This window comes from Giraffa tippelskirchi, chromosome 7 (genome assembly GCF_054371585.1).
Source record: "Giraffa tippelskirchi isolate mGirTip1 chromosome 7, T2T-mGirTip1v1.2.pri, whole genome shotgun sequence".
NCBI lineage: Eukaryota > Metazoa > Chordata > Mammalia > Artiodactyla > Giraffidae > Giraffa > Giraffa tippelskirchi.
The window spans coordinates 161,310,615-161,332,382 of record NC_137281.1 but is presented as its reverse complement, the minus strand read 5'-3'; the positions used below and the strand labels follow the sequence as shown (position 1 = coordinate 161,332,382).

Below are 21,768 nucleotides of genomic sequence, written 5' to 3'. Positions count from 1 at the left end.
AATGATTAGTGATGTTGAGCATCTTTACATATACTCTTAGCCACTTGTATATCATCATTGAATGAATATCTGTTGAAGTCCTTTGCCTACTTTTTAATCAGATTTATTTACTTTTTTGTTGTTGAGTTGTAGGAGTTCTTTATATATTCTGGATATTAACACCCTGTCAGATACATGATTTGCAAACTTTTTCTCCGATTCTGTAGGCTGTCTTTTCTACTTTGCCTGCTCCCTTTGATGCAGGAGGTTTTCTGTTTTAATGCCAATCCGTGTGTCTGTCTCTCTCTGCCTTTGCTGCTTGTCCTTCCGGTGTCAGATCCAGGAAACCACTGCTGCGTCCAACACCATGAGGCCTTGCCTCTACATTTTCTTCTGGGAGCTTTATAATTTTAGGTTTTATATTTTGATCTTGAATTCATTTTGAGTCAGTGTTTGTATCTGGATTGAGGGAGGATCCAACTTCATTTTTCTGTGTTTATGAACACCCAGTTTGCCCAGCATCATTTGTCGAAGAGACTGTCCTTTTCCCATAGGCACCCTTGCAAAGATCATTTGACCATGTGCCTAAAGATTTATTTCTAAGCTCTCTCTTCTGTTCCATTAGTCTGTATGTTCATCTTTATTTAAGTCAAAAATGTTTTGATTGCTGTAGTTTTGTAATGTGTTTTGAAATCAAGAAGTATGAGACCTCCAAGTTTGTTCCTTCTTTTTCAAGATTGTTTGGGCTATTAAGGGTCCTTTGAGATTCCATATGAATTTTAAGATTTTTTTTTCTATTTCTGCAAAAATGTTATCTGGATTTTGATCGGGATTATGTTGACTCTATAGATCTGGGTACTGTGGATATTTTAACAATACTGTCTTCCAGTCTGTCAGCAGGAAGTGTCTTTCCATTTATTTGTGTCTTTTTACATTTCTTTCATAATATTTTGTAATTTTAATGGTCCAAGTCTTTTTGACTCCTTGGTCAAGTTAATTTCTAAGTATTTTATTATTTTAGATGCTCATTTTAATGAGATCCCCCTGCCTTTTTCCTTTTGGGAAATTTCTTTGTTGGTGTATAGAAACATAACTGATTTTTGTATGTTGATTTTGTACCCTATAACATTGCTGGCTTCTGTTGTTCTAGTGGGGATTTTGTGTGTGCGGTCTTCAGGGCTTTTTCCATATGAGATCATATTATCAGGGAGCAGATACAGTTCACTTCTTCCTTTCCAATGTAGACATCTTTCATTTCTGTTTCTTGCCTGACTGCTCCGGCTCAGACTTTCAGTGCAGTCGTGGCTAGAAGTGCTGGAGGAAGCAGCCTCACCTCGGTTCTGATCTGAGAGGAGAGCTTTCGGGTTTTCAGGTTCTCACTGCGGAGTGTGGGGTTTGCTCTGGGCTTCTCTTTACACGGCTCAGTTATATGGAGGCAGTTTCCTTCTCTTCTGAGCTTGTTATTGGTGGGTTTTTTGTTTTTTTTTTAAATCATGAAAGGTTGTTGAATTCTGTCAGATACTTTTTCTGTGTCAGTGGAGATGATCATGTGGTTTTGTCCTTCTTCCTGCTAATGTGGTGTATCACATGGATTGACTTTTGAATCTTGAACCATTCTTGCATTCTAAGGTCTTACTTGATCATGGTGTATAATCCTTTTTCTGTGCTGTTGAATTCAGTTTGCTAGCATTTTGTTGAGTTTATATCGGTTTCCATCAGAAATACTGAACTATAATTTTCTTTTTTTTGGTAGTATCTGTCTCTGGCTTTGGTATCCGGGTAATGCTTATCTCATAAAACTAGTTTGAAAGTGTTCTTTTCAGTTTATAGGGAAAGTGTGGGGAGTACTCTTGTAAGTGTTTGTTAAGAATTGCCCAATTGAGCCGCCTCGTGGGTGGCTGGGCTTTACTTTGTTGGAAGATTTTTGATTCAGTGTCCTTACTGATTATGGGTCTGTTCACATTTTCTGTTTCTTCATAATTCAGTCCAGGTAGGTTGTATGTTTCTAGGGATTCATCCATCCTGAATTACCCAGTGTGCTGGTGTCTGATTCAGTCTCTTGTGAGGCCTCCTCTTCCATTTCTAACCTCAGCTGAGTCTGCTCTCATGTCTTCTTAATCTGAGACTTGGTCAGTTTTGTTGATCTTTTCAGAAAACTATCTCTAAATAAGTTTTGTTAATTTTTTTGTTGTTCTTATGTTTCATTTATTTCTGCTTCAATCTTTATTATTTTTTCCTTCTGCTAACTTTTGGTTCAGTTTGTTCTTTTTCTAGTTCCTTTAGGTTTAAAATTTGGCTGCTGATTTCTCTGAATCTTGTAAAATGAAACCTATTCCTGTCTCAATGCACTAAGATACTATCTTTTGTTTTCTTTTAATAATTAGCAAATTGAAATATTTATTAGGAATTAATTTATATATATTTGTGAGGTGGGATCTTATTTTTATCTCTTTTTATATAGATAACCGAGTTGACTAAACTATTCATTTAATAGTCAGTTAATCCCTTTCCTACTGATTTGAAATGCAACTTTTGTCATATGCCAAATGCCTGTGCATGCTTGTGAGTCTATTTCTAGGCTAATTAAAATTCCATTTGTCTGTTTGCTTCTCCTTCAGTCAAAACCAAAAAATCTGAAGGACCATAGCTTTATGGTACATCTTTAATCTGGAAAGGTGAGATCTTTCTTCTCTTTATTCTTACGCTGTGTTTAGCTGTTTGTTATCCCTGAGCTCCCTCCTCCCTCTCCACTGTCTTCTCCATTTTTGGTCTTTTGTTCCTCTATGTGAATTAAACTTAGAAATTAATTTGAAGAAAACTGTGATCTTTGGATATTAAATCTTTCAATATGAATTTGCATTAATATTCATCTTTTCCCATTTATTTCATTATTTTTCTTTCAATAATATTTTCTGATTTTATAATAAATTTATACATGTATTAGATGTTCTACTTTCTTAAATTAATTTATTTAGTTTCATTGGAAGCTAAGTCCTATACAATATTGTAGTGGTTTTTGCCATCAGTTCAGTTCAGTTGCTCAGTCGTGTCCGACTCTTTGCGACCCCATGAATTGCAGCACGCCAGGCCTCTCTGTCCATCACCAACTCCCGGAGTCTACACAAACCCATGTCCATCGAGTCGGTTATGCCATCCAACCATCTCATCCTCTGTCATCCCCTTCTCCTCCCACCCCCAATCCTACCCAGCATTAGGGTCTTTTCCAATGAGTCAACTCTTCTCATGAGGTGGCCAAAGTATTGGAGTTTCAGCTTCAACATCAGACCTTCCAATGAACACCCAGGATTGATCTCTTTTAGGATGGACTGGTTGGATCTCCTTGCAGTCCAAGGGACTCTCAAGAGTCTTCTCCAACACCACAGTTCAAAAGCATCAATTCTTTGGCGCTCAGCTTTCTTCACCGTCCAACTCTCACATCCATACATGACCACTGGAAAAACCATAGCCTTGACTAGATGGACTTTTGTTGGCAAAGTAACGTCTCTGCTTTTAAATATGCTATCTAGGTTGGCCATAACCTTCCTTCCAAGGAGTAAGTGTCTTTTAATTTCATGGCTGCAATCACCATCAGCAGTGATTTTGGAGCCCAAAAAAATAAAGTCTGACACTGTTTCTACTGTTTCCCCATCTATTTCCCATGAAGTGATGGGACCAAAATGCCATGATCTTAGTTTTCTGAATTTTGAGCTTTAAGCCAACTTTTTCACTCTCCTCTTTCACCTTCATCAAGAGGCTCTTTAGTTCTTCTTCACTTTCTGCCATAAGGGTGGTGTCATCCGCATATCTGTGGTTATTGATATTTCTCCCGGCAATCTTGATTCCAGCTTGTGTTTCTTCCAGCCCAGCATTTCTCATGATGTACTCTGCATATAAGTTAAATAAGCAGGGTGACAATATACAGCCTTGACGTCCTCCTTTTCCTATTTGGAACCAGTCTGTTGTTCCATGTCCATTTCTAACTGTTGCTTCCTGACCTGCATACAGGTTTCTCAAGAGACAGGTCAGATGGTCTGGTATTCCCATCTCTTTCAGAATTTTCCACAGTTTCTTGTGATCCACACAGTCAAAGGCTTTGGCATAGTCAATAGAGCAGAAATAGATGTTTTTCTGGAACTCTCTTGCTTTTTCGATGATCCAGCGGATATTGGCAATTTGATCTCTGGTTCCTCTACCTTTTCTAAAACCAGCTTGAACATCTGGAAGTTCATGGATCACGTATTGCTGAAGCCTGGCTTGGAGAATTTTGAGCATTACTTTACTAGCATGTGAGATGAGTGCAATTGTGTTGTAGTTTGAGCATTCTTTGGCATTGCCTTTCTTTGGGATTGGAATGAAAACTGACCTTTTCCAGTCCTGCGGCCACTGCTGAGTTTTCCAAATTTGCTGGCATATCGAGTGCAGCGCTTTCACAGCATCACCTTTGAGGATTTGAAATAGCTCAACTGGAATTTCTGACAGAATTCTTGACACAAACTGACAGAATGTGGTCCACTGGAGAAGGGCATGGCAAACCACTTCAGTATTCTTGCCTTGAGAACCCCATGAACAGTATGAAAAGGCAAAAAGATAGGACACTGAAAGATGAACTCCCCAGGTCAGTAGGTGCCCAATATGCTAATGGAGATCAGTGGAGAAATAACTCCAGAGAGAAGGATGGGATGGAAGCAAAGCAAAAACGATACCCACCTGTGGTTTTTGCCATATGTTGACATGAATCAGCCATGGGTGTACATGTGGAGGTTTTCTATTAATTTTGTGATTTTGTTTCTATTGACAACAATTAGAATATCTGTGTTTTTCTTGACAAAGCATAGAATGTTGTTGATCTTGTACATAGCAATATTCGTAAATTTATATTAGTTCCACTGATTTACAGATTCACTTGGATTTTTTATGTAGATGACTGTATTAAAAGAAAACAGAACCACTATTTGTAAGTAATGGTGGCTTTATATCTTTTTGATTCTCATACTTTTTATTTTGTGTGTGTTTGGGGATGGGCCATTTGGTTTGGTTACTCTGTCTACTAAGTTTTATATATAGATATCCTTGTTTTTTACTTTAAGGCCATATGTTTTAGGTTTTTAGTTATTTAGTGTGGTATCTGCTCTAGGTTTTTGATAGATTAATTATATTCTTAGTAGATTGATATAAGGAAATTCTTATGATTTTTCTCTTTAATCACGTATTGGTGCAAGTTACACTAATAGGTTTTTTCCTTTTTTATTATTAAACCAGTTTTCAATTCTTGGAATAAACTTTCTGTGACATGTATTTCTAACATATTGCTGGATTTTGTTCCCTTATATTTTATTTAGGGTTTTATTATCTAAGTTGACCTCTAATTTCCCTTTCTAATATTGCATTTGTCTGATTTTGGCATCACGATTGTACTAACATCATAAAGGGATTTGGGTTGGTTTCTAGAAGACAGAGATCCCGCCCTCTGCAGACCCCGCTCTCTGCAGATCCCGCCCTCTGCAGACCCCGCCCTCTGCAGACCCCGCCCTCTGCACGCGCTTCCGGCTCTCAGCGTGTCTTCTTTCCCTCCTGAGAGCATCTGAGCGGCTTTTCAAATACTGAGTTAATTTTTATAGTTACATTCAAGTTTTAAATTTGTAAGTCAATGTTGATAACTTGTATTTTTATAGAAAATGTTGTATTTTTGTTTTTAAATTCTTTGGTATCATATTTTTCTTTGAAGTTCCTTACTTTTTAATCTGTACTATAACTAAAGTAATGTTACCTTTTAAATTACTAATATTATTGACTTGTAATTTTCCTCGTTTCTTCATCAATTTGCTAGAGATTTATCCATTTTATTAGTTTTTTCCCAAAAGCAGCTTCTATCAATCCTCTTCATTTTTTCTGTTTCTTAGATGATGTTGCTTTATTGCTTCATTCCTTTTACTTTCTGTGAATTTCTTTTGGATTTGTTTTTTAAACTTTTGAGTTGAGCACCCAACTCACTATTAATCACTCTAATTTTTTTTTTAATAAAACTGAATTTTTTTTCAACACTTCAATTTATTTATTTCCTAAGCACCTTCCCTTGACCATGATTAGCACATATTAGCATGGATCTACCTCATTCTTCTGAGTACTCTCTAACATTACATATATATGGACAAGCTGTTTTATGCTTAACATTCCCTACTAATGAGCAGTTAGGGGCTCATCACGCCTCAGTGGGCATCTTTGCACTGTACATGGCTCCTGCTCGCACGAGTGAGCCTGTCGTTAGCAAGTGTCCTGGAGGTGAAACAGCTAGATTGTGGGATATATGCATTTTTAATTCTTTTTAAAATTAATTATGGCAGAAAGTGAAGAAGAACTAAAGAGCCTCTTGATGAAGGTGAAAGAGGAGAGTGAAAAAGTTGGCTTAAAGCTCAACTTTCAGAAAACTAAGATCATGGCATCTGGTCCCATCACTTCATGGGAAATATATGGGGAAACAGTGGAAACAGTGTCAGACTTTATTTTTTTGGGCTCCAAAATCACTGCTGATGGTGATTGCAGCCATGAAATTAAAAGACACTTACTCCTTGGAAGGAAGGTTATGACCAACCTAGGTAGCTTATTTAAAAGCAGAGACATTACTTTGCCAACAAAGGTCCGTCTAGTCAAGGCTATGGTTTTTCCAGTGGTCATGTATGGATGTGAGAGTTGGACAGTGAAGAAAGCTGAGCACTGAAGAATTGGTGCTTTTGAACTGTGGTGTTGGAGAAGACTCTTGAGAGTCCCTTGGACTGCAAGGAGATCCAACCAGTCAAGGAGATCAGTCCTGGGTGTTCACTGGAAGGACTGATTTTGAAGCTGAAACTCCAATAGTTTGGGCACCTCATGCGAAGAGTTGACTCATTGGAAAAGACCCAGATGCTGGGAAGGATTGGGGGCAGGAGGAGAAGGGGACGACAGAGGATGAGATGGTTGGATGGCATCACCTACTCGATGGACAAGGAGGCCTGGCGTGCTGCAATTCATGGGGTCGCAAAGAGTTGGACACAACTGAGTGACTGAACTGAACTGAAAATTAATTAATTTATTTTAATTGGAGGCTAATTACTACTATTACTACCACTTGTAGTAGTTTTTGCCAAACATCTACATGAATCAGCCATGGGTGTATATGTGTTCCCCATCCAGAACCCCCCTCCTACCTCCCTCCCCATCCCCCAGGGTCATCCCAGTGCACCATCCCTGAGCACCCTGTCTCACACATTGAATATACACGTTTCAACGCTACCCTCTCAAATCATCCCACCCTCGCCTTCTCCCACAGAGTGCAAAAGACTGTTCTTTACATTTGTGTCACTTTTGATGTCTTGCATGTAGGGTCATCATTACCATCTTTCTAAATTCCATATATATGTATTAATATACTGTATTGGTATTTTTCTTTCTGACTTACTTCATTCTGTATAATAGGCTCTGGTTTCATCCACTTCATTAGAACTGATTCAAATGTATTCTTTTTAATGGCTGAGTAATATTCCATTGTGTGTATGTACCACAGCTTTCTTATCCATTTGTCTGCTGATGGACATCTAGGTTGCTTCCATGTCCTAGCTATTGTAAACAATGCTGTGATGAACATTGGGGTACTTGTGTCTTTTTCAATTCTGGTTTCCCTGGTGTGTATGCCCAGCAGTAGGATTGCTGGGTCGTATGGCAGTTCTGTTTCCAGTTTTTTAAGGAATCTCCACACTCTTCTCCATAGTGGCTGTACTAGTTTGCATTCTCACCAACAGTGTAAGAGGGTTCCTTTTTTTTCTGCACCCTATCCAGCATTTATTGTTTGTAGACTTTGATAGCAGCTGTTCTGACTGGCGTGAGATGGTACCTCATTGTTGTTTTGATTTGCATTTCTCTGATAATGAGTGGTGTTGAACATCTTTTCATGTATTTGTTAGCCATCTGTAGGTCTTCTTTGGAGAAATACCTGTTTAATTCTTTGGCCCATTTTTTGATTGGGTCGTTTATTTTTCTGGAATTGAGCTGCAGGAGCTGCTTGTATATTTTTGAGATTAATTCTTTGTTGGTTTCTTCCTTTGCTATTATTTTCTCCCATTCTGAAGGCTGTCTTTTCACCTTGCTTACAGTTTCCTTTGTTTTGCAAAAGCTTTTAAGTTTAATTAGGTCCCATTTGTTTATTTTTGCTTTTATTTCCATTACTCTGAGAGGTGGGTCATAGAGGATCCTGCTGTGATTTATGTCGGAGAGTGATTTGCCTATGTTTTCCTCTAGGAGTTTTATAGTTTCTGGTCTTACGTTTAGATCTTTAATCCATTTTGAGTTTATTTTTGTGTATGGTGTTAGAAAGTGTTCTAGTTTCATTCTTTTACAAGTAGTTGACCAGTTTTCCCAGCACCACTTGTTAAAGAGATTGTCTTTTCTCCATTATATACTCTTGCCTCCTTTGTCAAAGATGAGGTGTCCATAGGTGTGTGGATTTATCTCTGGGCTTTCTTTTTTGTTCCATTGATCTATAATTCTGTCTTTGTGCCAGTACCATACTGTCTTGATGACTGTAGGTTTGTAGTATAGCCTGAAGTCAGGCAGGTTGATTCCTCCAGTTCCATTCTTCTTTCTCAAGATTGCTTTGGCTATTCGAGGTTTCATAGAATTGAAGAGAGTTAGGGCTTGGCTCTGGATTAGACTTTTGCTTGAGAGAGGGTTGTGTGTAGCTGGTCTGATCTATCCCGACCTCTGAAGCTCTCTCATATCATCAATAAGACTGTCTTGCTTTCTTATCATTGGTGTGTTCCCTGGAGCAGCACTCTTAATTTCCTTCAAGAATTTTTCCTTTGCATTCACAACTTGGCTAACTATTTCATGCAAGAGGCCTCTCTTTTGACCTTCTAGGCTTTTGACATGCCTTCCTCGCTGAGCTTAATTATTTCTAGCTTTTGATTTAAAGTGAGGGCCTTATGACTTTTCCTTTCACTTGAACCCTTAGAGGACACTGTACAATTACTAACTGGCCTAATTTCAATATTGTTGTGTCTCAGGGAACAAGGGGTCTGAGATGAAGGTGGGGATGGGGGAACAGCCGGTTGGTGTCAGATCACATATAACATTTATCGATTCAGTTTGCTCTTTTATATGGGCCCAGTTCTTGGCACCCCAGAACGACTACGATAGTAACATCAAAGCTCACTGATCACAGACTACCGTAAGAAACGTGACAATAATGAAAAAGTTGGAAATATTGCAAGAATTACCAAACTGTGACACAAAGACGAGAAGTGAGCCAATGGCTATTGGAGAAACGAGGCCAACTGCCTGGCTCGTCCAGGGTACCACAGGCTTCAGTCGGTAGGGAGCCCAGCGTCTCTGAGACGCAGGGAAGCAGAGTGTGCTAGTGGGCTGACTTCACGGAGTCGAAGCGAGCCGTTGCGTCTATGATGGTCACGACCACTACAAGAACATCAGAATGTCGTAGCTTCAGTTATCCATATCATTTTACATGTTGTTACTTACTACTTGAGTCTCTCCTGTGTTATATTTCCCTGTGCTAATTATTTCTGTGTTAATAATTAGTCTTGTGTAATTGTTATTTTCATTTTATAAATTCAAAACTTGTTTAGATTTTCTCACGTTTTTACCCATTGTTTCTGCTCACTGTTGTTTTTTATATTTTACTCTTTTCCTGTGAGTTCAGTTTATTTCTGAAGCCCATCCTTAAATGTCTTGTTAACAAGGATGACTAAATAGTGAACTCTGTCTTTGTCTTCCTGCTGCTGCTGCTAAGTCGCTTCAGTCAAAACGGCTTTATTTTACCCTGCATATTGAGTGATGATTTATCTACATATAAACATACCTAAGAATAGACTAGGTTTTTGTTTTTGGTATCTTTTTATTGTAAAATAAAATACATACCAAAAAAACAAAAGTATAGCTTATTGAATTATTATTATTATAAGGCAAACCCTCTTATAACCACCACTCAAGAAATAGAAATTTGCCACCCATGTATATATTTTTATTTAGTCTGCTTGGGACTCGTGCAACATTCAGGATAATTTTCTCAAATATGTCTATGCTTTACAAATTCTCTTTCATTTTGTCTACTCTGTTTAATCTATTTTTATTGTATTTTTTCAACTGTGCAGTTCTACTGTATTAGTTTTTCGTATGTTTCCAGTTTTTTTCTATGCTACTGTATTGTTTTACGGATATTTTCCTTTTCTTATGTCTTCCATCTTTTACCATATGCTGGTGTTCTCTAGATTATTATTCTTGTGTTCTAAGTAATCCTTCTGTTTTGTTTACCCGGTACAGTAGTTCACTAATCTGAAATTGTGAGACATTCCAGGTCTTTATTTGTGTGAATCCTGAGCCAGATACGTTGTGGGGCTTCCCCTGGTTCTGTCATGTGTGGAGCATCCCCATGCAGGACCCGATTCCCTCCCTTTCCTGTTCTCAGTTCAGTTCAGTTCAGTCTCTCAGTCGTGTCCGACTCTTTGCGATCCCATGAACCGCAGCACGTCAGGCCTCCCTGTCCATCACCAACTCCCTGAGTCCACCCAAACCCGTGTCCATGGAGTCGGTGATGCCATCCAACCATCTCATCCTCTGTCATCCCCTTCTCCTCCTGCCCCTAATCTTTCTCAGCATCAGGGTCTCTTCCAATGAGTCAGCTCTTCCCATCAGGTGGCCAAAGTATTGGAGTTTCAGCTTCTGCATCGATCCTTCCAGTGAATATTCAGGACTGATTTCCTTTAGGATGGACTGGTTGGATCTCCTTGCAGTCCAAGGGACTCTCAAGAGTCTTCTCCAACACCACAGTTCAAAAGCATCAATTCTTCAGCGCTCAGCTTTCCTTATAGTCCAACTCTCACATCCATACATGACCACTGGAAAAACCATAGCCTTGACTAGACGGACCTTTGTTGGCAAAGCAATGTCTCTGCTTTTTAATATGCTGTCTAAGTTGGTCACAGCTTTTCTCTCAAGGAGCAGGCGTCTTTAATTTCATGGCTGCCATCACCACCTGCAGGGATTTTGGAGCCAATTAAGTAGTCTTTCACTATATCCATTGTTTCCCCATATGTTTGCCAGGAGTGATGGGACCAGATGCCATTATTTTTGTTTTCTGAATGCTGAGTTTTAAGCTGTTTTTCACTCTCCTCTTTCACTTGCATCAAGAGGCTCTTTAGTTCTTCTTTACTTTCTGCTGTAAGGATGGTGTCAACTGCATATCTGAGGTTATTGATATTTCTCCTGGAAATCTTGATTCCAGCTTGTGCTTTATCCAGCCCGGAATTTCACATTATGTTTTCTGCATATAAGTTAAATAAGCAGGGTGACAATATACAGCCTTGACGTACTCCTTTTCCTATTTGGAACCAGTCTGTTGTTCCATGTCCAGTTCTAACTGTTGCTTCCTGACCTGCATACAGATTCCTCAGGAGGCGGGTCAGGTGGTCTGGTGTTCTCATCTCTTTCAGAATTTGCCACAGTTTGTTGTGATCCACACAGTCAAAGGCTTTAGCATAATCAATAAAGCAGTAGATGTTTTTTTGGAACTGTCTTGCTTTTTCAATGATCCAACGGATGTTGGCAATTTGATCTCTGGTTCTTCTGCATTTCTAAATCCAGCTTGAACATCTGGAAGTTCTCGGTTCAGGTATTGTTGAAGCCTGGCTTGGAGAATTTTGAGCATTACTTTACTAGCGTTTGAGATGAGTGCAATTGTGTGGTAGTTTGTGTATTCTTTGGCATTGCCTTTCTTTGGGATTGGAATGAAAACTGACCTTTTCCAGTCCTGTGGCCACTGCTGAGTTTTCCAAATTTGCTGGCATATTGAGTGCAGCACTTTCACAGCATCATCTTTCAGGATTTGAAATAGCTCAACTAGAATTCCATCACGTCCACTAACTTTGTAGTGATGCTTCCTAAGGCCCACTTGACTTCTCATTCCAGGATGTCTGGCTCTAGGTGAGTGATCTCACCATCGTGGTTATCTGGGTTGTGAAGATCTTTTTTGTATAGTTCTTCTGTGTATTCTTGCCACCTCTTCTTAATATCTTCTGCTCCTGTTAGGTCCGTATTGTTTCTGTCCTTTATTGAGCCCATCTTTGCATGAAATGTTCCCTTGGTATCTCTAATTTTCTTGAAGAGATCTCTAGTCTTTCCCATTCTATTGTTTTCCTCTATTTCTTTCTGTTGGTCACAGAGGAAGGCTTTCTTATCTCTCCATGCTATTCTTTGGAACTGTTCATTCAAATGGGTATCTCTTTCCTTTTCTCCTTTGCTTTTCGCTTCTCTTCTTTTCACAGCTATTTGTAAGGCCTGCTCAGACAACCATTTTGCCTTTTTGTATTTCTTTTTCTTGGGGATGGTCTTGATTCCTGCCTCCTGTACAGTATCATGAACCTCTGTCCATAGTTCTTCAGGCACTCTGTCTATGACATCTAATCCCTTGAATCTATTTCCCATTCTATGGGGAAAGAATAAATTTACGTCCCAGATCTATAAGAAGCACAAGCCTCGGGATTTCAGCAGAAGAACACTTACTTGTTTGTTTTCAAACCTAGGGCTCAGACAGAAACAAACCTGTGCTGCTTGATGAATTTAGTTTTTCTAGACTTCGCTTTCACTGAGGTTTCAGCTTTCTTAGATTTCCAGGTTTACACAGGAGTGGTAATTCCAGTCCAGCTCATCTGAGCTGGGGGCCTCCCCTGTCGTCCGTGTGAAAGTGCTGAAACTCAGGCTTCTGGCTGTGAAGGCCTGGAGCACTCCCTTCCCTCCCTTGTGCTGCTGCAGCCCGCCTCCTGCGCTGCCTTGGTCCTCAGCGCCCTCTCTGTGGCTGCACCCGGGAAGTCCCCTGTCTGTCTTGTGAGCAGAGACTTGGAGGATTAGCAATGCAATGTTTCTTAAAAATGCAGCATTTCTAGATACTCCTTGTGAGGAGATGTTTCGAAATTGAGATGGGAAAAAACAGGACGGGGGAATAAGGTTTTCTCTGCATTTAACTCACAAATTTATCTGTCATAAGCGGATAAGATCAAGATGAAACATTGGCAAATAAAAACTAGGCAGGATTTCATCTAGTGTTTACTGAGAAATACCTGAGAATCTGGCACTTGAGTTTCTATTGGATTCTTCCTTAGAAGGAAACCAGTCCTTTGTCCAGTGTCATCTGATCCTCTCTACAGCACAGTGAAACCTCCTTGATCTGCTGTTACTGAAACCCAGCAACACTCTGTGTTATGTGCCAGGGTGCTGTACACACTGCGTAGTGTTTTCACATCAGTTAAATTCTCCTTCACAATCTTAACCCTGTAGTAGCTTTCATAACTAATGTTGCTTATAAAATAGTATGAACTTAAATGCTAGCTAGGCTGATGGTCTGTCCCCTTGAGAAAAATGTTAATTTTTAAATAAACAAACAGTAATCTTAATACAGTTTAGCTATACTATCCTAGCCTTTTTATAAAATAGTTCACAACGTAGTACCTTGAAATCTTTTTTGCCCCTACCAGAGACCTTCCCCTATCATACTTCATCAGTTTAATTTCTGGGCATAGTTATTTGAAAGGCATTCAACATACAGTCTGGATAATAAGCATCTTCCTTGGCAGATAAAACAAATTCAAAAGTTAAAATTGGGGCTTTTTTTATTTTTTATTTTTGCAATGAAAGATAAAGTCTTAGGGAACCGAGACTGACACATGAGAAGTTTGAACCTGGAGGGAGTAAAGAAGCAGATGCAGAATTGCAAGGGCTAAAATGGCGATGTTTCAAAGTAACAGAGAGACTTAAGAAATGTTTCATCTTTGTTTACTGTTATTCCCCAGGGACTGGAAGTTCCCATCACTTAAACTTAATTTTTCTGTCTCTTAGAATTTTTATAAAATAAATAATTATCTCTTAATTATTTATTAGCGTAGACACTACCTACACCTACCCCCCTTGAAAAATAGCTAAAGTGAATTTTAAAAGAGCTCAGAAATCTAATGAAGAAGATAGAAGAAATACCTTTGAGGATTTAGTGTGGTTCTGAGGTTCCTGCCTGTCCAGACATTGGAGAACTGAGCTACGTTATGGCATAGTTCTCATTGTCAGATATAGAAGAAAGAAAACAGACATGAAAAGTGGTAGTGACTGTCAGATCTTTCCCACGGTAATCAATGAGATTCATATGTTTCGCACTCATTTTACGTGAAACTGATGAATATCTAGCATTCTGTAGAAGAGTGCAGATTTTTGTGACAAAATTTTAAGTTGAAAAATGTAAACATTGTCACATACTTAAGATATACATAGTTCCAAAATGGTTTGTAACATGATCCTTGTTGTTATCTAGTCACTAAGCTGTGTCCGACTCTTGTGACCCCATGGACTGTAGCTCACAGGCTCCTCTGTCCATGGGATTTCCCAGGCAAGAATACTGGAATGGTTTGCCATTTCCTTCTCCAGGAGATCTTCCCAACCCAGGGATTGAACCCATATTGCCTGCATTGGCAGGCAGATTCTTTACCAGGGAGCCACCAGAGAAATCCATATATATATGAATCACTTTGCTTTACACCTGAAACATTGCAAATCAACTAACTTCAATTTAAAAAGTAATTAATTAAACAGTTTACTGGAATTTGCAAAACGAGATGAGATTAAATGATAAATACTGCTGTGACTTAGTAATTTTTACTTGTTTATTTTTGTCAGCTATATAATGATTTTTGCTTAATATTCCAAAAAAGGCTATTGCATAATAAATAATATATTACCTATTTAATAATATGTTATTGTATAAATATATATTTATATATATAATATAAATATCAGCAACCTCAGATACGTGAATGATACCACTCTAATGGCTGGAAGCGAAAAGGAACTAAAGAGCTTCTGGATGAGGGTGAAAGAGGAGAGTGAAAAGGCCGAGTTAAAACTCAACATTCAAAAAACTAAGATCATAGCAACCGGTCCCATGACTGCATGGCAAATAGATGGGGAAAAAGTGGGAGTAGTGACAGATTTTCCCTTCTTGGGCTCCCAAATCACTGCAGACAGTGATTGCAGTCATGCAATTAGAAGATGCTTGCTTCTTAGAAGGAAAGCTATGACAAATTTAGACAGCATATTAAAAAGTAAAGATGTCACTTTGCTGACAAACGTCCATGTAGTCAAAGCTATGGTTTTTCCAGTAGTCATGTGCAGATGTGAGAATTGAAAGACTGAGTGCCAAAGAATTGATGCTTCCGAATTGTGGTGCTGGAGAAGACTCTTGAGAGTCCCTTGGATAGCAAGGAGATCAAACCAGTCAATCCTAAAGGAAATCAACCCTGAATTTTCATTGGAAGAACAGATGCTGAAGCTGAAACTTTGACCACCTGATGCAAAGAGCCGACTCATTGGAAAAGACCCTGATGCTGGCAAAGGTTGAAGGCAGGAGGAGAAGGGGGTGACAGAGGATGAGATGGCTGGACGGCATCACCAGTGCAATGGACATGAACTTGGGCAAACTCCAGGAGATAGTGAGGGACAGGGAGGTCTGGCATGCTACAGTCCAAAGAGTCGGACATGACTGAGCAACTGAACAACGACAAACTATTAATAGAAACACTATGTATTTATTTTTATGAAGTTTGGGGGTTTTTTTAAAAAGTAATTTTGTAGTATTTGTGTTTTAATTATTCAGTGAAGAGATGAATGCCTCCTAATGCACACTTTCTTTAGTCTAAGCATATCTAACAAAATGTTTGCAATTATTCATCACTTTTTATACTCAAATTTATATGAAACAGTTTTACTTAGCTTTAATCTTTACTCTTTCTAGTAGTTTGTTATGAAATTAGTTTTTGGTACTGAAGTGATGAAGCAGGCAGATAATGGCATTTGATGTCTGGTTTATATTAGCTGTTCAGTGAGATTTTATTCTGCCAGCTAACAAGAAAGAAAATTTTCTCAACATCTAAGTATAACTGAATTATTTCTTTTAGTTTCTTGGGGAATAGTAATCTTTCAGTATATGTATTACATAAAAGGAAATGAGTCATAAACCATATAAAATTATACAATTATTTTTATTTATATAAAATTACTGACCTGTATGTATCATAATTAAGTAGTTTCAATACATTTGTTATCACATGGTTTAAATAAATTCATTACAGTCATTATCTCTGAGGTTAATGTTCAGCCAGTAAAATTGGGAATTTCTACCACTTCTATAATGGAGCTTCCCAGATGGCTCAGTAGTAAACAGTCTGCCTGCAATGCAGGAGACGCAGGTTCAATCCCTGGGTCAGGAAAATCCCCTGGAGAAGGAAATGTCAACCCACTCCAATATTCTTGCCTGGGGAATCCCATGGACAGAGAAGCCTGGTGGGCTACAGTCCACGGGCTTGCAAAGAGTTGGACATGAGTCAGCAACTAAACAACAAGAGCCACTTCCATAACATTACTAGGATAGTGTTCTTTACATTTAAAATTGGTAAGTAAGAATTTTTCATGGAACCTTGCTGGTGGTAGAAGAATAGAATGTAAATTGAAAAACTTTCTCTAAAATAGTTTTGCAATGTATTTTAATGACACCAAAGTGCAACCCAGGAAGCAACAGTTAGAACTGGACATGGAACAACAGACTGGTTGCAAATCGGAAAAGGAGTATGTCAAGGCTGTATATTGTCACCCTCCTTATTTAACTTACATGCAGAGTACATCATGAGAAATGCTAGGCTGGAGGAAGCACGAGCTGGAATCAAGATTTCCAGGAGAAATATCAATAACCTCAGATACTCAGATGACATCACCTTTATGGCAGAAAGCAAAGAAGAACTAAAGAGCCTCTTGATGAAAGTGAAAGAAGAGAATGAAAAAGTTGGCTTGAAACTCAGCATTCAGAAAACCAAGATCACGGCATCTGGTTCCATCACTTCATGGCAAATAGATGGGGAAACAGTGGAAACTTTCTTTCCTTGGGCTCCAATATCACTGCAAATAGTGACTGCAGCCATGTGCCGGGAGCCAGCTCACGAGATCCCACCCATGACAGAGTCATGAGAAAGAGGACTGATCTGAGCATGGCTTCTCAGGCCTCAGGGATTCTCGGAAGGCTGCCTCAGCGCTCACCTTAAAGATGGTATCTGTCTTTCTGATGTTTGCTACAATAAACCTCTTCTTATTTTCTGTGACTTAGAAAAAAGGCTTTTCCTGATTCTCTTGTAAAATAGATCAATCTGAAAACTCAATCAACAAGGCCCCTGAACGGTAGCACCCTAAATAAAATTATCTGGGATATAGAGTATGCTGATCTAAATTCCTTTTGCCAACATATTGGTTTGTTTAATAAATGTACCTGTGCCTTTGGAGCTAATGTGCATGACTGTTCCTTAATAATAAAACAGCATTGAGAGCCTCCACACAGAAAGCCTCTATGGGCACAAAACCCTTCGCAGGAAAAAAGGCTTGTTAGGAAATATAAGAAATATTGCTTTATGAAACTGTTACTTAGTCTATATTTACTCACTATGTTTTTACTCTTAACGTATTTAGCCTATATAATGAAAGCATAATAGTTAAAAATTTATATAAATAAAAGTTTATCTTTAATACAAATAATAAGACAATTGTTGATTTAACTGATGATTCTTACTTAGAGCTGACCTTCAGCTTGCTGTTCTATGACTTTATGGGACCACATTCTTTTCTGTTAAGCTCAAGGCGTAGAGTAAATTACCGAAAACAGGTTTTACCTTTGAAACTTTCTATTGATGAATTCTTTCCTGCTGTGCCTAATACAAAAGTGTTCTGACTGATCAACCCTTATGAATGGAGAGTCACAAGATGTTAGCAGGCCCCCAGGCCAGAAGATGATGTAAACAAAATGAGGCTTTTGGTAACTAAAAACATGCAAACGGTTTCGATGAGGGTCAAAACTGCTGGCCTATTAAGCTGAATTGATAGGCCCATTAGGCTGAATTTATATGCCCATTAAGCTAAATTGGTATGCCCACTAAGCTGAATTGGTATGACTCTATACTTTACATTTGTTTCTATGTACCACAAAAAATGTAAAAGCTGTCTTAAAAATAATAAAGTTGGAAGACACTTGGGAGACACTTGGAAACACCGAGACTCGCTGTGTCTTCTCATTCGCATTGCTGACGCCATCCATCCTGAGGGAACTCTGGACCTGCTGGAGCTGGACTCCGGCAGCCATGAAATTAAAAGATGCTTGCTCCTTGGAAGAAAAGCTATGACCAACCTAGATAGCATGTTAAAAAGCAGAGACATTACTTTGCTAGCAAAGGTCCGTCTAGTCAAGGCTATGGTTTTTCCAGTGGTCATGTATGGATGTGAGAGTTGGACTGTGAAGAAAGCTGAGCACCGAAGAATTGATGCTTTTGAACTGTGGTGTTGGAGAAGACTCTTGAGAGTCCCTTGGACTGCAAGGAGATCCAACCAGTCCATCCTAAAGGAGATCAGTCCTGGGTGTTCATTGGAAGGATTGACGCAGAAGCTGAAACTCTTAATACTTTGGCCACCTGATGCGAAGAGTTGACTCATTGGAAAAGACCCTGATGCTGGGAAGGATTGGGGGCAGGAGGAGAAGGGGATGATAGAGGATGAGACAGTTGATGGTGTCACCGACTCAATGGACATGAGTTTGAGTAAACTCTGGGAGTTGGTGATGGACAGGGAGGCCTGGTGTGCTGCAGTCCATGGGGTCAAAAGGAGTCGGACATGACAGAGGGACTGAACTGAAGTGCCTTTAAAATTTCAGATGTAGCCATATGAATGTACATTATTAAAGAAGAATTTTTTCCCCTATTTAATATATCTGCATAAGAATTCAGATATTTTTCTCATTTATTACACTGAGATATGATGCCATTGGTCTTTTTTTTTTAATTACTTGATTTTTTAAAATTTATTTTCAAGCTGATATATTAAATTAGCCCTCTTTAAAGTACTACGAGAGAGAAACAGCTGTCTTCAAGAGACAGTATTCTTTTAGGACACTTCTGCTCATCAACACTATACCCACCACTGGCAGTGCCAAACTGAAACACAATGAATGATAGGATCAGAGAAATTCTTTACACCTTTTTCATCTTTGGGTCCCTTTTTCCCTTCTTAGCATTTGATCTTCCTTTTCCCCTAAGGTTCCCAGTGTTTTTCCAGTCTTGCTGATGTGGAAATAAAGTCATTCACACTACAAGTTTTGGTGTTAGTGCTAAAGAATTGGCCTCCCAATGTAGGAGACATAAGAGACATGGGTTCGATCCCTGGATCAGGAAGATCCCCTGGAGGAGGAAATGGCATCCCACTCCAGTATTGTTGCCTGGAGAATCCCATGGACAGAGGAGCCTGGCGGACTATAGTCCACGGGGTCACAGAGAGTCAGACAGGACAGTGTCTGAGCACACAGCTCCGTCCGTACAGTTTCCCTTCTAGGGCTATTTGTCTTCTTAACAGAACGGCTGTGAAAAGTCAGTGATTGGAACATGCACACGTACAGAGGAGAAGAGTGAACGGCTCCACGGGTGGGTGGATTAATGAGTGACAGTAGGGTTTCGGGGTTTAAAAGGGTTACCCATTGACCCCGTACTGTTGGGGTGGCCAAGACGTTTGTTGGGATTTTTCCGTAAGAGAGTAACCCAAAAACCTGAACAAGCTTTTTGGCCACCCAGTATACAGATGTGTCTACACTGGTTTGTGCTGCTGAGAAGCGAGTCTGTCAGGTAGAGTCTGCCACTGCTTTGCTACTGTGGACATCCTGACGTTGCCATGTGGTGGTAACTCTCTTTGTCAGTTTTCATGCTAGCTTAAAATTAAATCTCTTTGTTTGATTGTTTTAAGGCTGAAAGAGCATATTCCTTTTGTGGAACCATTGAATACATGGCACCAGATATTGTCAGAGGGGGAGACTCAGGACATGACAAGGTATGTTCTGCTTTTGACACTTCCTGATGTATCTCCGTAAAATGTATAATAAGAATCCTACTTAGTATACTTTTACTAGACCCACTCCTACAATAGACATCTTCGATTAACAAGACTAGGACTAACAATAGAAAGGTCGTACCAGATCCACGCCCACAATATAGTCTTAAGATATCAAGTGTATAAGGCCTTGCTAAGACCAGTGCGTGGGGCACTCCCCCTTCTGATGTCTGTGTCAGAGGCTTTCTCTGCCCCTTTATATACTTCAGTAGAACTCTGCTACACACACACACCAAAGAATCCTGCTTAGTAACTCAGGCTCTTCTGCTGTTGTCTCCTCTTTTTTTCCTTTCCTTTGCATACACAAGCATATTATGATATCTAGTATTTTGGAGGAAAAAGATAATAGAAACTTTAAGACGTTCTAGATTTCCCTTTTATCCCAAGTTTTGTTGATGAGGTAATTTTTTGTTTTAGAGAGTAATACTCTTATTAAGGGAAACCACAAAATTGACTAATTCTTGAAATAATAATTTTTCCTTTATTTCCATTAAGTGTCATGTCTTGAGCAAAGCATCAGTTTTAACCCTGTTTAAAACAAAAATCACTTTGGCTGCGTGTGATCTGGCCTTTTAGGACACAGCTGAGCCACAGTTGTAGTTCAGAGGGGTCGTAGGCGCCCAAACAGTCCACCCTATTCCTGCTGGAGTCACGCAGCTCTGCATTCAGGATGGTCTAAGTTTGTTTTCCTAAGTCCTCTAAGAAAAAGCTTGGGTTTTTTTTACCCTCCTTGCTTCCCTTTGTATGTGCAGAGTGAAAACTGTAGATGAGACATTCTAAGTAGTTTTAAAATCTAGGTCAGATATTTTTTCTCCCTGTAATGGCAACCCACTCCAGCATTTTGCCTGAAAAGTTTCATAGACAGAGGAGCCTGGCAGGCTGCAGTCCAAAGGGTCACAAGGAGGTGGACACCACTAGGCACAAAGTCCTGGATTAAACGGTACAGATTTGTTAGATTTGTTCAGTTCCTTCTTAACACTTTTGCTTTATTAATAACATTCTTGAAATAAAGAACTCTGTTTTTTTCACTCCTCATCTCCCCATCTTCCTCATCCTCTTTCAAAATCTCACATATATGGTGGGAATATCTTAAGGGTGAGAATCAGTGGTCACCTTGCTAATGACCGGTCATGTATTTAAGAGCCCTTAGGAGTTCTTTAAGTTTGTGTGGTATTGGCTTTAGTCCATGACCAGTAATCTGATGATAGATCTGTATCAGTTTACGAGCGTGGTTCATATCCAATGTTCTATGGATCCTGACAGTAAAACTGCTTGTCTAAATAAAAGAACTGAATTACTGATTTGGTTTATATGTTATTGTTACATATTTTCTTTAAAATAACTCTGGGCTCACCAACTTAACATCATCTCTCTGAAACCTTGGCCCTGAAATTTGGAAACAGAGAGTTTAAAATTTTAGCTTCAGTTAATTTCTCATTGGTGTCAGCTCATATATTCAGCAGTTATTGAATTTGATTTGCCTAATTGTCAAAAAACTAATTTTCAATATATCAAGATGCTTTAAATTTAGTAAATATATATAAAAATTCCTATATTTAAATTAAATATATAATTTGCTATCCTCTTTGTTAACTGGTTTTATAAATTGTTTTCTAAAGTAGACCACATTTTATGTTATTTTTTGCCCTTCCATTCCTCCCAAAAACTAAAGACTGTTAGATTTATGTGATGGGTCCCATAAGAGGAATTGATTTAGGTGGTTATGAAAAAGTACTCCTTTTGATGGGTTATTTTTCATTTTCATTCTATGAGTTTAAGAAATTTCATATTGATCGGAACTGAATA

At 38.9% G+C, this 21,768-nt stretch overlaps 1 protein-coding gene across 9 annotated transcripts in view; it reads left to right on the top strand.

The window, feature by feature from the left end:
* RPS6KA5 (ribosomal protein S6 kinase A5) overlaps nt 1-21,768 on the top strand; it is a 184,832-nt gene that overhangs the window by 120,439 nt on the left and 42,625 nt on the right. For 8 of the 9 annotated variants that reach the window (XR_014059767.1, XR_014059769.1, XR_014059768.1 and 5 more), the window contains one exon: nt 19,819-19,902. Coding sequence is in view for 6 of the 9 variants with exons in the window: in XM_081510895.1 (XP_081367021.1) it covers nt 19,819-19,902 (84 nt within the window). In the remaining 3 variants the exon portion in view is untranslated. Of the gene's footprint in view, nt 1-19,818; nt 19,903-21,768 lie in introns of those variants that run through there. The other variant, XM_081510901.1, reaches the window with a different exon arrangement.